At 42.0% G+C, this 27,292-nt stretch overlaps 1 protein-coding gene across 4 annotated transcripts in view; it reads right to left on the reverse strand.

Moving 5' to 3' along the window:
* Nucleotides 1-27,292, reverse strand: part of LOC148889319 (zinc finger matrin-type protein 4) — a 70,888-nt gene that overhangs the window by 13,602 nt on the left and 29,994 nt on the right. For all 4 annotated transcript variants that reach the window (XR_016116927.1, XM_089012320.1, XM_089012321.1 and 1 more), the window contains 2 exons: nt 19,989-20,169; nt 9,745-9,987 (listed from right to left, as the gene is read on the reverse strand). Coding sequence is in view for 3 of the 4 variants with exons in the window: in XM_089012320.1 (XP_088868446.1) it covers nt 9,745-9,987; nt 19,989-20,169 (424 nt within the window). In the remaining variant the exon portion in view is untranslated. The remainder of the gene's footprint in view (nt 1-9,744; nt 9,988-19,988; nt 20,170-27,292) is intronic.

Below are 27,292 nucleotides of genomic sequence, written 5' to 3' on the forward strand. Positions count from 1 at the left end.
AATATTCAGTGCGAGTCTTAAAACTTAAAATATAGCTATATGCGGGGAATCTTTGTAAAATACGCTCAGTAGAAGTCATTTGAAGCCATTTTTACAAATTATGGACACAACTTGTCCGGAGATGTCGGTTGTCCTTTAAGATGCTGTCATCATCATAATTATCAGCAGAAGCCTGGCCGGCAAACACAACAATGCCGTGGTACCTTGCACTTTGACTAGGAAGCTATCCCGCAAAGATTTGGACCCAAACTTCAAAATCGTGTGGACAACATTTGTACTATAGCCTACTATAGTGTACAGACAAGCTTAACATAGGTCCACATCTTCACTCAGTGTTTCAAACATCACAGACAGTGGAAGTGTAATGCTCAACACCATTCACAGACCACCCAAATCAAATCTATTTATTCAGATAAATTTAGTGAGCTCTGGATTAGAGCTGCTGTCCAACCACAGGAATAAAATAGCAAAATGTTCATTCTGATCATTTCTGACTGTTATGCCACAGAAACATTCTTGAACAATGATGATTTAAATTTTATTTTGATGCATAGTTTTCTTTTCTTGACACTGACAAAAAAAGTGCACAGAAAAAAAAAGCAAAACACAGGAATTGTCAAGTCATAGGTGTTATCTTAAATTTGATCGAGTGAGGTGCTATGCCAGTCAAATTTCATATTAAACTCCAAATTATCCTTAATGGTCTATTAAAACTGCAAGGTATCAGACATAAACTGTGCCAAATAAGCCATTTCTTTCCACAATGTAGAGCAGGCAAATTTTCCCAATTTGGTTGCTTCTGGAGAAAGATTTGAATCTATTAACCATTAGCAGAAAGCTGCCTACATTTTTAGATCCAATAATGTGTGTGCGAGTGCACGTGTGCAGTTGCATGTGTGTGTGTCTTTTAAGCTGCTGAACCTCCACAAGGTGAGGGAGGAGGGCAAGGACAGGGCAGTCAGCTGCATGTCAGATGCCGTCTCACTTTGGCTGTGTTTATGCCCGCCTATTGTGTCGGTGAGTGTATGCTCGAGGCCCAGATGCGAGCAAAGTGGAGAGCTTGCAGGTGGTCAAAATGAATGTGCTTTCCAAAAATAGATGGATCAGGATGGAGATCGCAACGGAGAGAAGAGATCGAGAGTCTTAGGTAGACCAAGTTAGTGATGTGGGCCCATTACCGGCCGGAAGTACATGAAAGAGACTGAGAGGTGATTGAGCTGTTACACTTAGCAATCAGCCAAAGTAACAAAAGTAGCAGCGCTAGCCATGATTAGCTGAAATTAGGTCAGCCATTAGTGTTCCTTTCCAGTGGATATTCTCTTAGTAGTTTGTAGTCTTAGTAAAGACTACAAACGGATGTTTGTGGCTTGTGCTTTTGTGGGGAACCTCTTAGTCTGATTGACAGATTGGCCCCAATTTTTCCAAGAAAGAAAAATACATACAGACAAAGTTGTTGTGTATACACAATGACTTTCTTTGGGTTACTCAAACGGTTTTGGTTTATGAGACCACACAGTGGACTAATCCATGCAAATGAGGCGCAAGACACAATGACTGCATGTGGGGAAGAGAGGTGAATTTATGCGGGCGCGAGCAGTGTTTTGTGAGGGCGTTTTAAACCTTGTTAATTACATAAAACAATATGCTAGTGACATAAAGGATGGGGGCGCTGGCATGAAGGCTGTAGTCTAATGTACAACCTCCCGTTCTGGCAACGTTGGGATGGAGACTTCCTGAAAGGTAATAATCTAGTTTACAGAAAATGAAGAGTGCTGTATTGTGCTCCTTTTGGAGAAAAAAAACCATTGTGCTGTGGGTGTCTTATGCGCCTTAACTGGGCAAAAGGAATCTTAATGGGCCATTCGGTGCATGTTGCAAATTGGCTATTCCGTCAAGATGCTCCACCAAGCTCTAACGGTGCCTTGTTGCCTTAATAAATGTTTTTTTTTTTTTCCCCGCAAGCGTTCAGTGCGAACAATCAAGGGCTCTACTGCTGCTGTCAAAACACTTGCTTTAATGGATAGATTGACTCCAGAGGAGAATGAGGAAATGAACCCTCAATATGCCATTTAACCACCACCGGTGAATATCAGTGTAGATAATGTTGAAGGTACTTTCCAGCTCCTGGTGGGATGACTCAATGACAAGTGGTCATCTTTTAATTTTGCTCACCGTGGAGGCTGGATAATAGTATATAGAGCTCCGAGCAGCGCAGACAATTAACTTTCTCCATTGTCTTGCATCATTAAACCATCACTGAATGTAAAAAGAGGACTGTTGAGAGCAGGCTTGATCATTATAATTACACCGATGCCTGACAATATGAATATTATTCATTCGAATGAGCATTTTTGTTCATAAGTTCTGTCGCAAATGTGAAAACCCAGACAAAAACCAATCCACATTTCAAAAGATGTAAGAAGTTGAACTGGTGTGCTGTATCCTGAAGTATAACCTGAAAATAACTAACTAAAATATGTCATAAAAAATGATATATAAATATTCAACCCACCATTTTTCTGTAAGTGGTATGATGAGTTCCACAAAATGTTTGGTTTAATATGACACCAGTATTAAACCAGAATAAACACCTGTTTCCACTGTCACATTGGTCATCGAACTGCCATACAGTGTTTTACAACCTTTGTCTGTTAATTACACAGTTTTGATCAAGAAGGTAAGCAAATGTTGAATGTGTGCATTTAGTATTAAGTGAAATAAATTTGCCTTAATACTATGACAAAAGAAAGGCATTAATTTGTTTGAAAATACACCCGCACATCATGCGACGTTGCCACACAAACGTCGTTTCAAGGAAGAGGAGGTCAGCAGAGTGTCCGGACTCAGGCGTGCTCATCAATTACACACAATTTTCTCTGCTTTGCTCCTTGGCCCCCTCTGAGGCCCTGGCGCTCTCAGACAGGCGCTCATGCTTCAGCGCGAGACGCTTATCTCACTGCTCCTAACTCACCACTACCCTTTCTCCGGAGAGAAGAGACAATCATCCGACTCTGTCCCGAGGGGCTTTCTACCCAAGTCGTGATTTATGTAAAGACACATCCGCGTCCGTCGGGCTCCTTGCCCAGCCGCCAACTACCCCCCATTCCACCCATCCCTAAAACTGCCCTCGCAATCCATCTCCCAGGGTTTCAGTCTGGCACCTCAGTAGCCCCCATTCTCTAGTATAACTTGTGAATTTCATAAGAAGAAAAAGAGGAACTATGCAAATGCATGTGAGGCTTTACGATACGAAAGTACAAACAAAGGTCAGTATCATCAATACAGCAACAACAACGGTGTGTAGATAAGTCACCTTACGGGGATTATTGTGGACGACAGATGAAACATGATGTGACGTGGATCGCTTGTGGTCGGCACACACATCTAAACACATATAGCACACACATCGACTGAATTGAACAGTCGCAGAAACCATTCCATTGCCAGAATGATTTGACTTGTTGATTTGGTAAGGGACATGCATCCATGAAAGCCAAACAATCTTAGATCAGTCTGAAACCTTAAATATATCTGCCTCAAGTTCAAACAAATAATTGTCATAATGTCAATAAAATATTTAAAATATCATCTGGGTCCAAAACACAATGGAGTGTTTTCCAGCGCTCCCCCGCCATGCGCTTGGATCCTCAAACTTTTTCGACCAATTCCACCAAGGAAGCTTTACTGTCTCATTGCACTCCGTTATTGTGATGTAAATGGTCCCTGACACCAACCATGAGGCACACCTACAAAATGGCATAATTAACATTCACAAACATCTCCAGAACCTTGGACCTGAGAGGCGTTAAAGCCGTTTGGAGGCGCCAGTGCGAACGTGTCACACGGGAAGACAAACAATTCCTGACAATAGTGGCGTGGTTGAAAGACGGCTGAGCCCAGGCGTGATTGATGGCACGTGTGACGAATCACATCAGCGCGTGGCTCACTTCTCGGATCGACTCACATGCCCTTGAAAGCGAAGGCGGCAAATCGATTCCGCAGCATCTTTAAGTTAATGAAAACCCACTGATGTAAATTACACAAACACGGGAAAGCCGCATCATTTCCAAGTTTTCGCTGCACTGTGAATTGGGATTGAAACGTTGCCTAAAAAGGCAGTGGCCCTTGTGGGATCTGGGTCACGGCGAGTGGATGGAGAACGATATCTAACATGACACAACTTAAAGCCTCTGAGCCAGTGTAGGCGGCAACATGACTCATGCTTTTAATATGATTGGTTCCTTGAGATGATTTCTTTTGTCATGGCACCTGGAGCACACAGCTCGCGCCACAGTTTCGACGGATTGAGCATTGGAGTGTGCGTGCGTGTGTGCATGGGTGTGTCATGGAGTGCTCACGTGCATGTTGGGCTGCTTTCTTCAGCAGGAAGACTTTACATATTTCACCACTGGACAACCAGAAAAGAGTGACTCTGTCTGTAATAAATATAAGTCCTAAAATATTCTGCAATGTGCAACATTTTATTGAACAAGAAACGATACATTCACTCATTCACTGCCATTCCTGATATGATGTTGAGCACCATTTCCGAATTTGTTTGGGTTTTGTTTTTTCTTGCTGGCGTGCCAATAAAACGCTGGCCAGACTTCTGGCAATATTTTCCCTTCCACATGGGGCAGCAGCATTTCATTTTTTTCATTGTTTGCACTTTATTCCAGCTTCAGGTGTTGTTAAAGCACTATATAATCCAATATGTATGTATTGCATTGTATTTTGTACAGCCACCCTAATTTCAAGCTCATACTCTATGATGATTTAAATTTTATTTTGATGCATAGTTTTCTTTTCTTGACACTGACAAAAAAAGTGCACAGAAAAAAAAAGCAAAACACAGGAATTGTCAAGTCATAGGTGTTATCTTAAATTTGATCGAGTGAGGTGCTATGCCAGTCAAATTTCATATTAAACTCCAAATTATCCTTAATGGTCTATTAAAACTGCAAGGTATCAGACATAAACTGTGCCAAATAAGCCATTTCTTTCCACAATGTAGAGCAGGCAAATTTTCCCAATTTGGTTGCTTCTGGAGAAAGATTTGAATCTATTAACCATTAGCAGAAAGCTGCCTACATTTTTAGATCCAATAATGTGTGTGCGAGTGCACGTGTGCAGTTGCATGTGTGTGTGTCTTTTAAGCTGCTGAACCTCCACAAGGTGAGGGAGGAGGGCAAGGACAGGGCAGTCAGCTGCATGTCAGATGCCGTCTCACTTTGGCTGTGTTTATGCCCGCCTATTGTGTCGGTGAGTGTATGCTCGAGGCCCAGATGCGAGCAAAGTGGAGAGCTTGCAGGTGGTCAAAATGAATGTGCTTTCCAAAAATAGATGGATCAGGATGGAGATCGCAACGGAGAGAAGAGATCGAGAGTCTTAGGTAGACCAAGTTAGTGATGTGGGCCCATTACCGGCCGGAAGTACATGAAAGAGACTGAGAGGTGATTGAGCTGTTACACTTAGCAATCAGCCAAAGTAACAAAAGTAGCAGCGCTAGCCATGATTAGCTGAAATTAGGTCAGCCATTAGTGTTCCTTTCCAGTGGATATTCTCTTAGTAGTTTGTAGTCTTAGTAAAGACTACAAACGGATGTTTGTGGCTTGTGCTTTTGTGGGGAACCTCTTAGTCTGATTGACAGATTGGCCCCAATTTTTCCAAGAAAGAAAAATACATACAGACAAAGTTGTTGTGTATACACAATGACTTTCTTTGGGTTACTCAAACGGTTTTGGTTTATGAGACCACACAGTGGACTAATCCATGCAAATGAGGCGCAAGACACAATGACTGCATGTGGGGAAGAGAGGTGAATTTATGCGGGCGCGAGCAGTGTTTTGTGAGGGCGTTTTAAACCTTGTTAATTACATAAAACAATATGCTAGTGACATAAAGGATGGGGGCGCTGGCATGAAGGCTGTAGTCTAATGTACAACCTCCCGTTCTGGCAACGTTGGGATGGAGACTTCCTGAAAGGTAATAATCTAGTTTACAGAAAATGAAGAGTGCTGTATTGTGCTCCTTTTGGAGAAAAAAAACCATTGTGCTGTGGGTGTCTTATGCGCCTTAACTGGGCAAAAGGAATCTTAATGGGCCATTCGGTGCATGTTGCAAATTGGCTATTCCGTCAAGATGCTCCACCAAGCTCTAACGGTGCCTTGTTGCCTTAATAAATGTTTTTTTTTTTTCCCCGCAAGCGTTCAGTGCGAACAATCAAGGGCTCTACTGCTGCTGTCAAAACACTTGCTTTAATGGATAGATTGACTCCAGAGGAGAATGAGGAAATGAACCCTCAATATGCCATTTAACCACCACCGGTGAATATCAGTGTAGATAATGTTGAAGGTACTTTCCAGCTCCTGGTGGGATGACTCAATGACAAGTGGTCATCTTTTAATTTTGCTCACCGTGGAGGCTGGATAATAGTATATAGAGCTCCGAGCAGCGCAGACAATTAACTTTCTCCATTGTCTTGCATCATTAAACCATCACTGAATGTAAAAAGAGGACTGTTGAGAGCAGGCTTGATCATTATAATTACACCGATGCCTGACAATATGAATATTATTCATTCGAATGAGCATTTTTGTTCATAAGTTCTGTCGCAAATGTGAAAACCCAGACAAAAACCAATCCACATTTCAAAAGATGTAAGAAGTTGAACTGGTGTGCTGTATCCTGAAGTATAACCTGAAAATAACTAACTAAAATATGTCATAAAAAATGATATATAAATATTCAACCCACCATTTTTCTGTAAGTGGTATGATGAGTTCCACAAAATGTTTGGTTTAATATGACACCAGTATTAAACCAGAATAAACACCTGTTTCCACTGTCACATTGGTCATCGAACTGCCATACAGTGTTTTACAACCTTTGTCTGTTAATTACACAGTTTTGATCAAGAAGGTAAGCAAATGTTGAATGTGTGCATTTAGTATTAAGTGAAATAAATTTGCCTTAATACTATGACAAAAGAAAGGCATTAATTTGTTTGAAAATACACCCGCACATCATGCGACGTTGCCACACAAACGTCGTTTCAAGGAAGAGGAGGTCAGCAGAGTGTCCGGACTCAGGCGTGCTCATCAATTACACACAATTTTCTCTGCTTTGCTCCTTGGCCCCCTCTGAGGCCCTGGCGCTCTCAGACAGGCGCTCATGCTTCAGCGCGAGACGCTTATCTCACTGCTCCTAACTCACCACTACCCTTTCTCCGGAGAGAAGAGACAATCATCCGACTCTGTCCCGAGGGGCTTTCTACCCAAGTCGTGATTTATGTAAAGACACATCCGCGTCCGTCGGGCTCCTTGCCCAGCCGCCAACTACCCCCCATTCCACCCATCCCTAAAACTGCCCTCGCAATCCATCTCCCAGGGTTTCAGTCTGGCACCTCAGTAGCCCCCATTCTCTAGTATAACTTGTGAATTTCATAAGAAGAAAAAGAGGAACTATGCAAATGCATGTGAGGCTTTACGATACGAAAGTACAAACAAAGGTCAGTATCATCAATACAGCAACAACAACGGTGTGTAGATAAGTCACCTTACGGGGATTATTGTGGACGACAGATGAAACATGATGTGACGTGGATCGCTTGTGGTCGGCACACACATCTAAACACATATAGCACACACATCGACTGAATTGAACAGTCGCAGAAACCATTCCATTGCCAGAATGATTTGACTTGTTGATTTGGTAAGGGACATGCATCCATGAAAGCCAAACAATCTTAGATCAGTCTGAAACCTTAAATATATCTGCCTCAAGTTCAAACAAATAATTGTCATAATGTCAATAAAATATTTAAAATATCATCTGGGTCCAAAACACAATGGAGTGTTTTCCAGCGCTCCCCCGCCATGCGCTTGGATCCTCAAACTTTTTCGACCAATTCCACCAAGGAAGCTTTACTGTCTCATTGCACTCCGTTATTGTGATGTAAATGGTCCCTGACACCAACCATGAGGCACACCTACAAAATGGCATAATTAACATTCACAAACATCTCCAGAACCTTGGACCTGAGAGGCGTTAAAGCCGTTTGGAGGCGCCAGTGCGAACGTGTCACACGGGAAGACAAACAATTCCTGACAATAGTGGCGTGGTTGAAAGACGGCTGAGCCCAGGCGTGATTGATGGCACGTGTGACGAATCACATCAGCGCGTGGCTCACTTCTCGGATCGACTCACATGCCCTTGAAAGCGAAGGCGGCAAATCGATTCCGCAGCATCTTTAAGTTAATGAAAACCCACTGATGTAAATTACACAAACACGGGAAAGCCGCATCATTTCCAAGTTTTCGCTGCACTGTGAATTGGGATTGAAACGTTGCCTAAAAAGGCAGTGGCCCTTGTGGGATCTGGGTCACGGCGAGTGGATGGAGAACGATATCTAACATGACACAACTTAAAGCCTCTGAGCCAGTGTAGGCGGCAACATGACTCATGCTTTTAATATGATTGGTTCCTTGAGATGATTTCTTTTGTCATGGCACCTGGAGCACACAGCTCGCGCCACAGTTTCGACGGATTGAGCATTGGAGTGTGCGTGCGTGTGTGCATGGGTGTGTCATGGAGTGCTCACGTGCATGTTGGGCTGCTTTCTTCAGCAGGAAGACTTTACATATTTCACCACTGGACAACCAGAAAAGAGTGACTCTGTCTGTAATAAATATAAGTCCTAAAATATTCTGCAATGTGCAACATTTTATTGAACAAGAAACGATACATTCACTCATTCACTGCCATTCCTGATATGATGTTGAGCACCATTTCCGAATTTGTTTGGGTTTTGTTTTTTCTTGCTGGCGTGCCAATAAAACGCTGGCCAGACTTCTGGCAATATTTTCCCTTCCACATGGGGCAGCAGCATTTCATTTTTTTCATTGTTTGCACTTTATTCCAGCTTCAGGTGTTGTTAAAGCACTATATAATCCAATATGTATGTATTGCATTGTATTTTGTACAGCCACCCTAATTTCAAGCTCATACTCTAGACCCTTATAATTTAGCAATGAACTCATTTTTTTCTGATGAAAGAAGAGAGTTTAAGGTTTCTTACACTGCAGTGAATGTTTATGTAGTCCTAAAACTCAATATTCTGTTGGTCCTGGAATTTGAGTGATGCACGCACGCACGCACGCACACACACGCACGCACGCACGCACGCACGCACACACACACACACACACACACACACACACACACACACACACACACACACACAGACACACAACAGCAGTCCAGGGGTTTTGATTTCTATTTAGCAGGATCCAAATTTAATGCGGCAATGGAAACCAAAGTGAATGACCCCCTAGTCATTCCAAAGCTTCTCCAACTGGATTTCCCCATTTTGAAATATAAATCATGCAACCTTGAAGCCGGGTCACTAAGAATGTAAAACCGGCTTTATCCAAAACACCCCTCCTAAGGCTTATTATGTTAAAAGACTTGGAAAGCATTTCAAAACTCTGTTGCTTATTTAAAGGTAATTATCATGAAGTAATCCCATCTGTATGTAGCAGTATGCTTTGGAGCGTGACTCTATCCAACCGGAGTGACGTTGGAGGAAAAAGCCCCTACAGAACAAACTGCCGCAGATTTTAACAATGATCTCCCCAGATCATGTTTCACTTTAAAAAGCAGTAACACCCTTGCTGCCTTTCACTTGTCACCTGCATCTGCGGCGGGTGGGGCTGTCTTTTTGTCGGGATTATGAGGACCGACCTGCGCTCTCCGTGGCATCCAGGCTCCCTGCTAGCTGCTCCACCAGGCGTGCTCTAGCGGCATTCCTGCGATGCTTCTTGCCCTCATAGTGCTGCTGGGCCATGAGCGGGTTGTTAAACCAGGCTCCGCACAAGCAGCAGTACTTGCCGGATTCTTTGCCGCCGCTGCCGCCGACCACTGGTGCAGATGGGGGAGGGAGGCATGCCGTGGGGTCCGAGGGCAGCGGGGTCGAAGGGGAGGAATCTGCGGGCAGAATGACACAATATAAATACATAAATGATGGATTGCCCAAGTTTATTTGTTGCCGTCTGTAAAGGATTCATCTAACTGCACTATTTATAGTCTCCTGGTATGGGATGGATGATAAACTACTCCTTGTGAGAGAGTGACAATTCCCTTCTGTGTCAAAATAATTTCTATAGGAGCCTTCTGAAGGCATGGTGAAAAGGAACACTTATGATGCAGCACCCTGGCAATCATTTTTCAGAATTACCTTAAAAAACAAACATGTTATTCCATCAGGCTTCTTTGGGACCAATAATTAAATGGGTGACTTGTGTCACTCTGACCTGGCTTTTCCTGGCTCCTCATCTTGCTACCACGATCCGCACCCTGCCGGGCTTATCGAGTTGGAACCGGAGGAGACTGTCGATTGACACATCGACGAGCGATGAGCTGCCCTCCTGCATGGGTATGGCTCAAGGAGTATCAAGGATAGGAACCGTTTTAGATACTTTAGTCTGGTGGTTCCTGTTAATATCATTTTGCGAGCATGTGAGGTGTCCCTTCAAACAGTTGTGTTGTTGTCATTTTTAGATTTGGGCTTTGGCTGTGAAGACGATGACACTGCTGGTTAGAAAGACAGTTGTGAAGCTAAAAGAAAGGGAACAATTTTGACCCTAGGCACCATGACATTAACCCTTTCATGCACTCTATAACCTGATAACATGATGAGCCATCCACTATAGTAACCAGCGTGCTTGAAAGGCTTAAATAATTCATGGAATATAAATTGATAGTGGAAGGAGACACACTTTCTTGTCTTGCCTCACTTTTGGTTACCATTTGGGTCCTTCACACATACACATCCCGATTTATATACGACATTTCTATTCTTGTTGATACTTGGATTGTGATCTAAAGTCAAACTTTCATAAATATCATAGCTTGTCTTTCTTTTTTTCCCAACACATTGATATGGTTTCAAGGATTCACAGCACAAATACAGAATCAAACAACAATTAAAAAAGCATCCACCCAGCAAAGCTCATACTCAATCATCTCGAGAGATGTTAGCCCACACAAGCTAATTTTAAAGATGTCATCCGTCGACTGAGGGCAAAGAGCGATTGATCGTAGTGAGCCACATGTGTAAAGCACAGATAAGGGTCACGGGAAGGTCGTAGGTCCTCCAGCGGCCATCCTTGAGAGAAACTCCCCTTTTATAGTGCCACTTAGCAGTTTTTTTTGACAACGATACTAGTGCAGCGTGTTCTACCGGAAACAAATTCCTTGTGTGTTCTACATACTTGGCAATAAAGATGATTCTGATTCTGATTCTGATTACTGTTGAACTTCTACTTAAGAAATGTTTTCATGTCTTCCTATAACTCCCTCCCCTATGTCTTCCTGCTCTTTTCATCCCTCTTCTGAGTGAGGTAATGAAGCTAGACCCCCAGGTGACCCACTGCTCATGACATGACACTGGTTACCATGGTGATTGTCCATTAATAGCCACCAGCAATGACATGTCTATTGTGGCTTGTGGCTTTTGCTGCAAGTGGGTATATGTTCAGGTGTATCTTTGTGAACCATTGTGGAGAATATTTAATGTTAAGCAGATTCTTTACTTACAGACAGTGTCGGTGTTCAAGTACCTGCCATGTTTCGGCGACTACTTCCGCCTTCGTCTGTAAGTAAAGAATCTGCTTAACATTAGATATCAAGTAGACAGGATGAACTTAGTACAACGATTGTGGAGAATAGTCTTAACTGCATCTGAGGTTCAGGTAATGCATACTTGAAAACATAAAAAGTGCCATATTTCATGATGGCAGCTTAGAACGGCAGATGGCGTGTCCAAATGTGACGGTGTTCCTCGACTTATGCTGTTGATGATATCAGCGTGATAATACCACGCATTCAAACAAACAAAAATACCACTCACACGTGAGTCATGGCACCTCTTTCACAAGGACTGTTTAAAAAGGAAGAGCTGGCAGTAAAGGTGGACTTGCATTGATTTACATGAACCTCATTGAACGTTGATGGGGGTGCATGTTGCAGGAACAAATTTCAATTTGATGAGGAAGACGCAGTTTGAGGACTTATTTTTGTACTTATTTGTAGTTAAAAGCTAAGTCCTGAGTGGGGAGTTGGAACTGAAACCACATTTTACGTGTTCATATGTTGTCTTTGTCCATCAATATTATACCTGAGGTATTGGAGTTGTTTTCAAATGTTTTTATTTCGGTGTCACTGCTCATTCGCCCCCAAGAAGGAATATTAACTTTTACTGCGTGGCACCTCGAAGCAAATCCACAAGCTCCAGCAGATGACGTAGCTCTGAGGTGAGAACGTTTGGCTGGTGAGCTGTGGACATGGCTAGGTGATGGGTTTGCTGTGGCTGCCGTGCTTTGGCCACTTAACTTATTATTTTTCAAATGACGCTCGGTATCCATAGCTCTCCTTTTTTAGAGGTGACAAAAATAGTGCACAGTACAATTGGACATCCTTCCGCCATCACCCCATATCCATCTTGACCCATGTCAGCAAGTCCTTTCTGTATTAGTGACATTTCCATCTTGTGTAAATCACCAAATTTCCTTTCATCACGGTTCTGTGGACCTTTCCTTTGATTGGTCAATCCCATGAGTGCTCATTATAGTCAAAGCTACAGAAACACTTTCAAAAGACTTTGTTGTAATCAAAATTTCACTCACTGATGGAATCCCTTTCCTCCCGTGGCAAAGTAACCCACATTTGAATCCGAATAAATTGGTAAACCATAAACTGATGAACTCCTTGGCTATTTTACTCCACCCTGAAGTCGGGAGATTTTTGGTGTCGCTTTTGGTGTTAATAGCATTTTCTTATATCATCAACCCGCTCGAGACCTGGCAGAGAGCCGTCATATCAGTTTCCTTAATGAATCATGTTTATATTTGTGTCAATGTGAACACCAACAATTTATTTTCAAACATTCTGTGCCAAAAATGCTTTGTGTTGATGTGCATGCCGCAGTCATTCCATCTTGGCGGAGGTCTGACTTCCATTGAGTGCTTTTCGGGTGGCGTCTATTTTAGTGCGAGTTTGCTAATAGAAACCCTGCCAGCTGTTTTTTTTATTATATCTTTGGCTGCTCGTTCCACTAACCACACCTACTCATGTTCTGTTTACTTCTTTTGGTACACCATAAATGACAATTAAAAACTAAATCCTTCTGCCCTATTACTGGTATTTAATTTCACTCAGACAAAAAGAAAAGGTTCTGCGTTATGTGACAACTTGGTAGTGGCAGCATGTTCTCTGATGCAAAAGGTAAAAAAAAATCTTAGATATATTCCCCGTCCCCCCACACCCTCTTCTTATGTTTTTTTCTCGTGACTGTGATCTCTGCACACTTGAGCAGAAGTAAGAGTGCGGCACATGAGGACGTGTGAGAGCTTTAGAGCTGTCGAGGGCCGGGATGGGGCGCGGCGATGTGCGAACTGCAAAGAAGAATAAGGAACACGTCTTCTTCAAAAGCTTCTCTTCTACGTGATACTGAAAGCCCTATTAGGCGTACTTGTGTAGATATATCGTTGTACTAAGTTCATCCTGTCTACTTGATATCTAATTTTAAGCAGATTCTTTATTTACAGAAGTGTAGGTGTTCAAACACCTGACATGTTTCGGCGACTACTTCCGCCTTCGTCAGAGTGTCACGGATGTTGTTGTGACACGCCATTTTCAGCTGGTGTTGCTATGAGGGCGTGACCTACCTGTCAGATCTGACAGGCAAGCCACGCCCCCCGCTGCTATCAACAGGGATGAGGGGGCTTACATGCTCTCTAATACCTGGAGCAGTATCCTGGAGGGACGAGCGGACAGTTTTGGAGAGACATGCGTCAAGGAGTTTCGCCTCCTCGAAAAGCTGTCAAGGAAACGGGCTCGCTATCGAAACCACCCGAGATTCAACCTGCGCTGCCGGGACGAAGAAGTCGTAACGGCCAGTCTGAGGATTAAAAACCCGATCCCAACCAGGAACGCGGAAAGAATCATCAAAAAGGTGCGGATGACTCTGATAAAAGAACGAATACGATGCACAGCAAACAAACTCAACAACATTAGCAGTGATCTACTGCGGCAAACGGAGCAATTCGAACTCCGGTTCCCCCTGGACAATTACACAAAAACAACGCTACACGGACATCTTCACAACATACACGAACAGGAATTCACCGCGACCAAAAACCGACACATACGGAAATTAGACAAACTCATCAGGCAAAAGAAAAAGGCCGAATCGAACACATTTCAGACAAACGATAAATGGATACATAACATGTCACGCCACAACCTCACACAAGCAGAACGCAGCATATTATCAAAAGGTCTCAATTACCCCCCAAAAAAATACCATACGACGAATTCATTCTCGCAACGGAATTAGCGTGTGAAAAAATACAGAACCCAGGACAAAACGCAGCACTACGCAATGAAATAGCAGGCATCTTAAAAACGGCCAAACCACCACCCAGCAATATTACTAAAGAGGAAGCAAGAGCCATGATAACACTGTCAAAAAACAAAGACATCACAATACTCCCCGCAGACAAAGGCAGAACAGTTATTATGGACACAGAAAAATACGAAAAACAGATGCAGCAGTTATTACAGGACGACGCCTATGAAATATTAAAGAAAGACCCAACAGAAGAAAAGAAAAACAAACTTAAAGAACTCCTCAACCCCCTATTAAATGAAAATAAAATAAACAAAGAGTCGTACAACCACCTGGTACCCACAGCAAACATCATCCCCAGGATTTACGGCACGCCAAAATTACATAAACCAGATACACCCCTCCGCCTCATAGTAGCCAGCATCGGATCAGTCACGTACAACCTCACCAAAGCATTATCGGAAATAATAAAACCGCAACTGGGACACACAGACCAACACTGCGAGAACTCAAAGCAACTTGCTACAGAACTCGCCACCATAAAATTACAGAAAGACGAAATGTTCATATCACATGACGTCATCTCACTTTTCACCAAAACACCCACCAAAGCCACCATTCAGATAGTACAGGACAGACTCAAAGCAGACAGGACACTCAAAAAACGCACACATCTAACAGCAGAGGACATAACCCAGCTACTTCAGTTCATTGCCACATCCACATATTTCCAATTCAGAAACACCATATACAGGCAAAAAGAAGGGTTCGCCTTGGAGGACCCACTCTCTGCCATCATGTGTGGGTTCTTCATGGAGGACCTGGAACAGAAAGCGCTTTCAACAGCCCCGGAAATATACAAACCAACAATATGGAAACGGTATGTGGACGACATTCTGGAAAAAATCAAAACAGGACATACGCAACAGCTTACGGAACACCTCAACTCCATAGACACCACAGGCAGTATCAAGTTCACCCATGAAGAGGAAATAAACCAATCCATCGCCTTCTTGGACTTGAACATACACCACACAGACAACGGGGACATCAAAATAAAAGTACACAGAAAACCCACACATACTGACCAATATCTCCTTTGGACATCTGAACACCCCACTATTCATAAGTTGTCAGTTGTCAGAACATTACATGAACGCACCACAATGATCACGGACCCGGAGGACAGAACACAGGAGGAAAAACATACAAAACGCATTACAAAAATGCCAATATCCTCAGTGGGCAATAACTAAAGGGGCAGAGCAGGTCAAAAACAAAAAATGCAAACAAACAAACAAGAACACAGAGCAATGGTAACATTGCCATACATGAGAGGGATCACAGAACGCATACAAAGAGCACTGAGGAAACACAACATAAACACACCGGTCAAACCACACACAACTCTCCGACAAATCTTGGTACACCCAAAGGACAAAATACACCCGGAAAATAAATGCAACTCAATATATGAAATCCCATGCAAGTCATGCAATAAATCATACATCAGGGAGACAGGAAGGAGTTTCAATACAAGAAAAAAAAGAGCACAAGAAGGAGTGTGAGAAGGAGGCAGCAACAATACAAACAAGAGCAATAAAATAACAAGCACAACAGGAGCACCATAAATCAGCCATCACGGACCACTGCAAAAGAGAAAATCACATCATGGACTGGGAAAAGGCCAGAGTCATCCGCACCGAAGAAAACAAACATCAGCGCTGGATCAGGGAGGCCATTGAAATCCGGAAGCGAGGACCAAGGACCATCAACAGGGATGAGGGAGCTTACATGCTCTCTAATACCTGGAGCAGTATCCTGGAGGGACGAGCGGACAGCAGGGGGCGTGGATTGCCTGTCAGATCTGACAGGTAGGTCACGCCCTCATAGCAACACCAGCTGAAAATGGCGCGTCACAACAACATCCGTGACACTCTGACGAAGGTGGAAGTAGTCGCCGAAACATGTCAGGTATTTGAACACCTACACTGTCTGTAAATAAAGAATCTGCTTAAAATTGTGTGTATATATATATATATATATATATATATATATATATATATATATATATATATATACACAGTAAAGTCTCGTTATATTGATATTCTCGGGAGTCCGAAAAAATATCGATATAACCGGGACTATCGATATATCCGACCCTGCGCGCATTTAATTTTCTCCTTGCGTTCATAGAAATAGTATCGTAATAAGCGGTACTATCGATATAACCGATATCGATATAACGAGACTTTACTGTATATAGATAGATAGATAGATAGATAGATAGATAGATAGATAGATAGATAGATAGATAGATAGATAGATAGATAGATAGAGCATTTTGATGCTGCTTCAGAGCTGGCTGATGAGCTGATCATTTGAATCAGGTGCATTGCTCCTGGGTGTGCTGTAAAACAGGCAGGACAGCGGCCCTCGAGGACCAACTTTGGACACCCCTGGCCTAGACACTTCCTTGCACAATGAGAAATTGTTCACGTAGTGGCTCATCTCCAAAATAGGGCAACGTTTAAAATAAAAAAATAAGTCGCTTTGCAGCTCTGTTATAATGCTCATTTTTGGGGGGGAAATGTGCAAATTCATAGTTCTATGAATTGTGGCAATAAATCCAATTAGCATCACATTATGTAAAGCCTCCCTGGGGATGACACGCCAGCGTCAAGACACCCTAATTTGAAAGTAGGGGAAAAAGTCACGAGTTTGAACAAACATTAATTTATCTTCATTAAACTTCACCTTCCAAGTGTTCCTCTTGGGTCCTCTGGCATGTTTACAAACGCTTTCTCTTTCCTTTCGAATAGATGAGATATTTTGACTTGAAGGCTGACTAAATATTTCTTTTTAAAGACCCACTCCCACCTCAAATGGTTTGCATTGAAGTGATCCATAAAAATGCACAGTTTGTGCACGGTCCTTGTTCATGTCGGAAAGACATGCATACCAAATGTTACAAGTTGTGAACGTATTATTTAGTTTGCTTTCTAAAAAACGGAATCGGATTTTATTTATTCATTTATCGTGTCACAAATGATTTAATCTTAGTTAAAACTGCAAAACATTTAAATACATTGCACAATGAACCAAGAAAGCCTTTTGTTTTTCTTTTTTTTATGTGATTAACTCATTCACTGCCAGATGATGTGCAAATATTTATCCACTCCAGTGCCAGGGTTTTTGTCATTTTCACTCAAATTGCAGGACCCTCAGAATATCGAGCTTACTTGGGTGGGAGTTATTTGCATTGAAAGTGGGGGTAGTAAATGCTCCCCCCTCATGGGAGGGAAAAAAATTGCCAGAGGTCTAACCTACACTTTATCGGCACCCCCCAACAAGAAATAACAAAACCGGAACAAATTCGGGAATGGCGCTCAACGCCATGCTTGTCAATTCCCGAATAAATTTGGGAATGGCAGTAAACGAGTTAAATTGCCCATTAGATTTGTAATTGAATGTCAAATGTATTTCCTTTTGTAACCATGGAAAGTATCCACGTGTTAAAAATCTTCAGATCATAATTTTTTAAAACTTTTTCTGAAGTCAAAATCTGAACACATGATTGACCCATTGCTCAGATATACACATTTCAGAACCCACGTTCCTTGGATTTTGAGAAAGTGGAAGGAAAATCTGATTTGAAAAAAAATTACAATGGTTTTGAAAAGTTGCTTAATATACAAACAAATTCATAAAGCTGGCAAGACTTTATTTTCCGGTCTATAAGTCTCACCAGAGTGTAAGGTGCACCACAATGAATGGAATTTTCAAACTGTTTCCCATATATAAGGCGTACAGGACTATAAGGCACACCTTCAATGCATGAAAAAGGTTTTCCAAATGTAATATATAAATACAGTAAAGTCTCGTTATATCGATATCAGTTATATCGATAGTACCGCTTATTATGATACTATTTTCATTTCCCTTGCACATTTCTAGTCTTTTTATGTATAATTAGTACCGTTTAGTACGATACCCGGTTATTACGATAATCCGGTTATTACGGTGCTCCTTTTCATCCCCCGCCGGCCATTTTTGTTGTTTATATCGATATATCCGTCGCGCCATTGGTCAACTTGGTCACGTGTCTTGTTACGTGAGCCGCCATCGGTTGCGCCATTGGTCGACTTGGTCACATGAGCCGCCATCGGTCGCGCTATTGGTCGACTTGGCCGTGTGACTTTGTCACGTGACACGCCATCGGTCGCGCCATTGGTCAACTTGGTCACGTGTCTTGGTTACGTGTCACGCCATCAGTCGCGCCATTGGTCGACTTGGTCAGGTGACTTGGTTACGTACCCAGCACTCGTGTAGCAGAGCCATTTTCATTTTCAGACGCTAGCTCGTGTGTAGCAGACGAGATTGAAGTGTTTGTGTTAAAAGGTAAAAATGGGAAGCAGAAGAAGATTGATGACTTTTTTAAATTGTATACATAATACAGTAAGATGTAAGCGTTGCAGTTTCCCTGTTGTGTTATGTACATGCCCACTGTACTGTATATGAATGCAATCGTTTTTTGCAACAATGTTTCTTGTTTTGTCTGCTGAAGCGCGATGATTTTGAAAATTATTAACATTCCATACTGTGTATTAAAGGACAGCCGATGTCACTTTTTATTCAAATGCAAATAAAAATGACTTCACGCCAAGACGTCTTGCATTGCTTGTGAATCCAAACAATGGCTTCAGATTCGGATAATATGCTTTCTTGTTACACATCCAGTTATGAATATGTTTCAAATACACTGTAGTTCTGACGATTAAAGCATACATGTTTACAATCATTAAAGAATTATATGTGCCATTTTGAGGCAACATTGGGGGAACATCTCACCCAAAAGAAAAGGGAGCTAATGGCCAGCTCCGTTTCTTATATGGCGCTTGGCTGCCCTCTTTTGGCGCCTTTTGTTTAATGCAGTTCGGCGCAGGATCGGATATATCGATAGTCCCGGTTATATCGATATTTTTTCGGACTCCCTTGAATATCGATATAACGAGACTTTACTGTATATCAAAGTTGTATAAATATAAGGCACCTCCCATTATAAGGTGCTATAGTAGAGGCTGGGTTTACACATTACTTCTTCTACAGGGGGAAATGGAGTCTGTGGCTGCTGATAGTAGTTGTAAGACCTGCTGTGGCTCAATATTACTTCACATAGAAGGCACACCAGCATATAAGGCGCAGGGTCATATTTGTAAGAACAGCAAATCTTTTGGATGCGCGTTATACACCAGAAAATACAGTAGTTGCTCAGTTTGCTATCGTGCCTAAGCTTTCCACCAGTGGCCATGGTCACGAAAGCTGTGCCCGGCATCATTGTGAGATAGAACTACCAAAACGACATCATTTGCATCTGTGTCAAGCGGAAGTCAACTGTTCTGTTACCCTTCATCATTTCCAAATTTGGACCAGAGAATGTCAAAGACTTTTTACAGAACATGACCAAACATTGTTTGTTCCAAGCAGACAGGGAAGGTTGGCATTTTTGAGAGTGGCTCCACTGAGCTCTTTTAAACTGTCATCATTTTGTCGAGATCAGCTAGACTTTGTTAAATACCTGCATTGGTCGGCTGCGTGGTCAAAGCTGCAGGGCTGCCGGGAGTCTCACCTAGCACCAGTCGAACTCTCTTGGCGTGGGTTTTTCCCTGGTAGTGGGACTGAGCCACGATGGCGGAGGTGAAGAACATGTTGCACAAGGTGCAGCACTTGTTCTTGTCCACCTCTGTCTCGTCGCAGTCCTGGAAGTAGTCAAAGAGGGGCACGGCGATGAGGATAAGAGACACCCTGTACCAATAATCGCCTCACCGGCTCGCTTTTGGGGCCACAACGTGGCTTGTTGCCGTTTCGTCATTACAAAGGATGATGAAGACATTCAGGAGGCATAAAAAGAAAAAGAGCAAGTGCCGAGCTGATTAAAAAAAAACACTACACTGCAACACACACGCACAACAAAGCCAAGCATTTTTTTTCTCTCGAGCTGTTCCCTCGCTTTGTTGATGCGCATCTGGTGTATAGGCTGGAACAGAATGTGAAAAATCTAAGAATACTCAAAATACCCAGAGAGGCATACACAACAGGCTTTGTCTCACATTTGGTAGAGAGAACCAATGTAAACATTGTCTAATTTACTTGCTTTTCTTACATATGCACACACACACTGGACAAAGCATTTGGTACGGCTGCACACTTCAATGCAGTGATTGCCAACTAGCGGCAATCTAACTAGTGGTTTGCTGGTATCCAGTGTGAGTTTTTGGTCTGATGCAACATGGACACCTCGGCAAAATAATGGTTGAGAAACACTGATATAATGAGATGCGGTATAAACGTGGAGGAGTCTCTTATTTTACACAACCCATCTCTCATCTGTTTGTTTAATTGCATGTGAAATCTTGGGAAACTGCACAGAGGTGCTAATATTCAACAAATTCAAACATCTGCACAATGGAAAGAGTCACAATATTAAGAGCACCTATTTATGAAAGCTATTCCATGATGTGTTCCTCTATTTGTAAAGTATGTCAGGGTTGCGAGTCCTCTCCTGTTTTATGTGAGTGGCTCTTCAAGTAAAACAGGAAACATTGTCCCAAAACTCCCAACAGTGAAATCGTGCCATTTTTTACTCCTCTCTGTGTCTCCAATTCTGACACTTACGACAATACAATACAATACAATACAATACAATACAATACAATACATGTTGATTTATATCGTTGAAGCTGTAACAAGGCGCTTAACATGGACAGCTATCATGTAAAGGAAATAAAGCAGGCACAAAGATAGTAGAAAGCACCAGCGAGTGAAACCAAGATCAAGTCGGAATCATGCTGAGTCGAATGCCAAAGCGTACAAGTGAGTTTTGAGAGATCGTCTAGTTTGTCGCCAGATTTACAAGGAAGTAGTATTTCACTCTGAAACAAAAAATAATATGTTCATGTCTTGTTTCCTGCTGAAGCATCATCGTCCGTGTGGTGTTCTCTGTCTGTGACTTCTTTTTCACACCAGCGCTCTTGCTAGTCCAGGTGTCAAGCCTGGAGGAGACGAACTTTTCCCGGGTTGAGAGAGAGCAAGATGTGAGAAAATTGTGTATATGTGTGTGTGTGTGCGTGTGCATGTGTGTCTGTGTCTGTGTGTGTGTATATGACACCCTCATCTGTATGTGTGTGCGTGAGGGCCGTCAGCTCTGCTTAGCATCACAGCCATAAATGTTGAGGACACCTTCACCTTCCGGGCTTTGTTATGTCTCAGCTGTCCCCTCTTTCTCCTTTTCCTCTTTGCCTCACTCTCTTGAATTGCTATATTTGCCTCCCTCCTTCCCCCGGTGGGCATCAGGCTCACTGACTGTGCGTTTGTTGTACGTTGAAATATTCATTGGTATTGGCAGGTTTTCCGCACACCCCTCCCCGTTTCGTGTGTGTCCCCTGCCCCTTTCATTCTGTGATCCTCTTCCCACTGCCCCCAATTCCACGAATGCAGTCGCCGTCTGTGTTGGTATACAATGACTATATTGTGCTGGGTTTGTATTGATGAAGCATTGTTTATGGTTGCGGCATACACGATGGGGGTGTATGTAGACCGGTAATCATCCCTGCCAAGCAACTGGTGGGAGTTGTGGGGCATGTAATGGCTTTGTTTTGTGTGGGCTTCCTCAGCATGTATTTTTAATGATAAGCTATATGTCGGGACTGTTGAGATGTTGACTTTACATTGGGCTGATGGTCACAAAATGGGGGTCTGTCACAGGTCACCATCCAATTCTTCTGTCTGAGATTATTTGGATGTATACAAATTTTTTCCTGATTGCGTTTTCTGTATAATATATTATTTTTTTTGTTTATTGTCAGTACAGGTATTTGATTTTTAGAAGACATCTTTTTTCAGAAGTAGCCCTTGATGTTTGTTTTGGTAGGCTCTGTGCTTGTATTGTCGCAAAACACAATATCTGTGAGTCCTGAAAGATCAGTTAAACTTTGCTCAAACACTTTATGGGGATTGATGTTTTGAAAAAGGACTTAGGGTGAATGAATAAATCAAAATACATATTGACAGTATTTTCCGGTGTATAAGACCCAAAAGCCTTCATTTTCTTCAAAAGATGACCCTGCACCTTATACACAAGTGCGCCTTATATGTGAACTAATATTGAGCCGCAACAGGTCTATAACAACATCCCCCCCCCGCCCTCCTTCAAGAAGTAGTGCGTAACCCCAGCCTCTACTGTAACACATTATAATGTGGTGTGCGTTATTTGGAAAATGTGTATATATTTAATAATAATATGAAAAGAATATTTTTGGAAAACCTTTTTTCATTCATTTTCATTCATTGAAGGTGCCCCTTATAGTCCGGTGTGCCTTATATATGGAACACGTTTGAAAATACACAATTTATAGGTTTTGCGGAAAATAACCCCCGCACCACCAGCCCCAAATAAATGTGAATTCTACAATAAAAGCATGCCTGTAGAGGTTTTGGAGAGAAATTCAGAGAGGCCAGACTGAGATGGCTTGTACATGTCCAGAGGAGAGAGAGTGACTATATCAGCAGAAGGATGCTGAGCCTTGAACTGCCAGGCAGGAGAACGAGAGGAAGACCAAAGAGGACATGAAGGTAGCTGGTGTGGGAGAAGATGATGCACAAAACCGGGTTAGATGGAGGTCCCTGATTCGCTGTGGCGATCACTGAAGGAAAAAGCCGAAAGGAAAAGAAGAAGCATGCCTGTAGTTATTAATGTGTGAAACAATAAAATCCAGTGAGAATTTGTGCACGCCACCAGATTTGTGGCAATGTAATTTAGTTCAATATCCAATTTGACAACTTGACAAATACAACTACATCGGTAATCAGCGACAAGAATCATAAAATGTATCTCAACAAGAAAAATACAATATATGCAATACATATGTATACCAACAAGAAAGCACACTCAATTCCAGACCCACAAGGAAATCTCATAAAAGTGTATTCTGTATCTTAAAGTGTATTCTGTTAATGCAAATAAATTTGTACTTTCATTGTTCAGGTGCCATGACATATTTAAAATTTGAACAAAGAAAAAATCAGATTTGATAATTATGAATAGATTCATAGACATTCTTAGTCATACCCTCAACCATACAACCCCCACATGCCCCTGCTCTCCAGCTCCATTTTCAACCAAGGTTGCACATTTGGCACCAACGTGACACAGAAATTCCAATTTAACGCTTCTATCTTTATAAAAGCCCTTCAGCCGAAGTTGGAATTTGATGCGCATAATTGTATTTCTCGCCCACTTGAAAACGAAAGACATTCCAAAACTTTAGCTCCTGTTAGTGTGACACAGATGCGGCACCTCATTGATTTTTGCAGGTGAAAAATGTCTTGTTAAATCCCTGCAGTCTATCGTCGTCTCATTTCCATATTGATTCATGATAATGCTGTGAGATCCACGAGCCCCGTGAGTACAACCAAGTCACACCAATCCCTTGGTTTGAGGCATATGCATTCATCCCTTTTGCTTGTTAGCATACCTTATTATTTTACTCTAATATGTACTGGCTCCTGTGCTCATTTTTCCTCCGTATTGTGTTATTCTTTCCATATCACTTCACCAACTTTATCTCCACTCGTTTGGGTATAGTGTTGCTTGTCAAAATCGTATCGTCGACTATCGACTGCTTTGGTACTTGTCGAAACATAGCAAAAAAAATAATAAATCATGGCACAGCATGAAAAATGCTGTGCCATGAAAAACGATTCAAAGCAAGTGTGTGTGTGTGTGTGTGTGTGTGTGTGTGTGTGTGTGTGTGTGTGTGTGTGTGTGTGTGTGTGTGTGTGTTTCTGCGTGTGAAAGTGTGAGAGACAGATCTGCCTCCTTCCCACGGCAACAAATTAAACAATAAGCAACATTGATGATTCAATTAGCACGGCTTTTGTCTTTTTGCTAAGTGTCATCAGCCGTTCACATTTGGTTTCAATGAGCATTTATTTCACTTTTCCTTCCATTCTTTACTTCATGAATCTAACGCCGGGAATAACAAAGTGACTCATGATCCTATATTATCGTGACACTTGGTATGCTCAATTGATCATGTCTAATTATATTTATGTCAAGGACCGGTTGGGACAAGTATGTGCTGTTGGCAGACTAAAATTGTTTGTTTGTGTTGCTATATTGACAACTACTGTGAAATTAAAATTATTCCACTGCGAGACGAATGAAGGTACATCCAATCCAATCCAAACAACAATAGTTATTTTATTCAACAGTATAACAATTTTATAACCATATAAAATAACACTGAACTACAAATATTAGCCCTCTTTTGGATAATGTATAAGCCTTACAGTCAACAGTAAGGCTTAAACAATAACAGCCCTTCTTAGACTTAGAAAATAATTGCCATCCCCAAATTTATTTGGGAATTGAAAATATGTCGTGGAGCGCCATTCCCGAATTTGTTCGGTTTTAGTTTCTCTTGCGGGGGTGCCGATAAAGTGCAGGTCAGACCTCTGGCAATGTTTTTTTCCTTCCACTGGGGGGCGGCATTTGCCTTTTGAACAGCTGCCCCCACTCGCATCTTATGTTACTCCAGAACTAAATAAGTTACGTTAATATAATATAGAGAGCGAAGTTAAGAAGACAACGCAACCGAGAAAATAGCTTTTTGTTTTGTCTCTTTTGGAACTGGTACCGGTCCACAGACCGTTGATTGAAGGCTAATAACCTATAAGACGTGTAGATGATGTCTCTTTAACTGAAAAAGCAAACCTTGAAGGTGTTACACAATTACCCAGCCGACAGGATGCCAAATGGCACCATGTCGCCTTTCACTGCTCGCGCTTGAAACGACATCAGAGATCAGGTGAGGATCTCTTAAAATGCTATTAAAAGTCACAATGTTGCTAAAAGGAACACGGAAGTATAAAATTGGGCATACCGGCGTCAGGTTGGATGATGTGAAGATTATGTCAGTCTGAAAGTATGAGATAACATGATATTGTAATCAATTTACATACTGTAATACAGTATGTATATATTTTGATTGCTATTCATATGAGCTGCATGTATGCTTGTTCACCCTTTTTCCTGTTGTCTTTATCATCTGTGATGTCTGCATCAATGATTATTTTGTTATTTTCATTGTTTTATGTTTCTTTCTGCCAGTCGTACACCTCACAATAGACTCCTAAGTAGCCCTTTTTATATTTCCCTCCTATTTTCTCTTGGTTTGTTCCTTCTTACACTGTGCTGCATTCAGACACCGTGGGAGATCTGGATTATACATATACGTACACTTGAAGAAAGATCTCTTTGGGATGTTGAGGATGAAGCGTTTGTGAGCGTAAAGTTCAAAAAGCAGGTGGGGTAAATATCGTGTTTTTGGATGATCACCTTCCCTTTTTGTGCAGGCAGATTGCGGGTGCAGAGACGGAAGGAGAAAGCCGTGTGGAGAATTGGATAAAAATGTCAACCCCATCACACAGACACGCACACACACACACGTCTCCACATGGCTTTTATCTGCGAGCACCTTTACGACCTACTTTCTCCACATTTTACCTCCACTCCCAAACAAAAAGATCCACAAAAAGCTCCAGGCTTGGCATTTCACACCAAGTAAACATTGGCATTTCTTACACTCTTGCCAAATGCCTTTATGCCTTCCCATATGAATGCACGGGGCTGTTCCAGGTGGCGACATTTTTTAAAGGAGCAAGCCAAGATGACCGAAAATTGACATCTGGGGGGAAATTGTGGTGATTGCTTGTTTGAGTTTGTGATTTTTGGTCAATAAGTGTGGCATCATTTTTTAAGTTTATATATTGTAGTCTGGGTCTGAAATTTCTGTTGGCAAGGTATTTACTCAATCACTGCTGGCAAGGTATTTACTCAATCACAGTTCGCCCGTTGCATCAACTGCATGCGGGTCAGTAATGGTGGGAACCTTTTAAACTGCCCATCACAGCCATTTTTATGGTTTTCTAGATTGTGGTATCGACTTATGAATTTGTGATAATTGCAAAGTAATATCAGAAGGAGCAGCAGATCAGTCTCTGTGTTAGGGGATATATTGTAGTTTCCAAATGAGTCTCACCGTGTAAAGGGGATATAGCTTCATTGTGTCAACCTTACCAATAGTTTGAATTTGATGCATCACCAATCAGATTTTTTGGGAACAGAATGCAAATGAGCAGGAGTGGAAAATCCATGTGAATAAATGAACGGCCATCTGGAAGGCAATCTGCTAATCTTAATTGACAAATAGTCTTGAATGATTTAAGCAAACTCACAAAATGCCCTCGTGTAACAGTGAGGAGAACAAGAACTGGAGCCTTAAATGATGCAACGAAGCTAATTCTGTTACGGTGAAAAAGAATGGTGGTCATAAAAACTATCATTCAAATTGCATTATCCGACATCCACTGCCGCCATCCCGTAGTCCACTCATCCAATCACCAATTACAGACATTTTGTAAGAGTTCACTGACTTCAGGGAAAGTGACTATGCGTTCTTCACAATATCACTCATCAGATAAAGTACAAAGTGGAGACAGTGCCCAAACAAGTGCCACAGGGAATGCAAATAAAGACAAGTGTTTACAAGCTGCGCGACATCCCATGAAAACAAATGCAAGGAAAGGTTATGAACAAAGTGCTGACCGCCGTAATGCTCTCACAGTATGAGTGAGTGTTTGTGTATTTAGAGCCCACATGAGGTGAAAGCCAGAAGGGGCTGAGTCATGTGTTGCTCACTTAGGAAGGCAGATTGTTAGATTAGGAATCTTTTCAGATTAAATCTTGTTTTTCTTCCCGGTTCAGTTCTTCATTTGTGTCGTCAAAATATTCAATCAGCAGGAAGTAAGGTGATATACAAA

Source organism: Hippocampus bargibanti, linkage group LG13 (assembly GCF_051943395.1).
Source record: "Hippocampus bargibanti isolate YZ-2025 linkage group LG13, ASM5194339v1, whole genome shotgun sequence".
In the NCBI taxonomy this organism is placed as follows: domain Eukaryota; kingdom Metazoa; phylum Chordata; class Actinopteri; order Syngnathiformes; family Syngnathidae; genus Hippocampus; species Hippocampus bargibanti.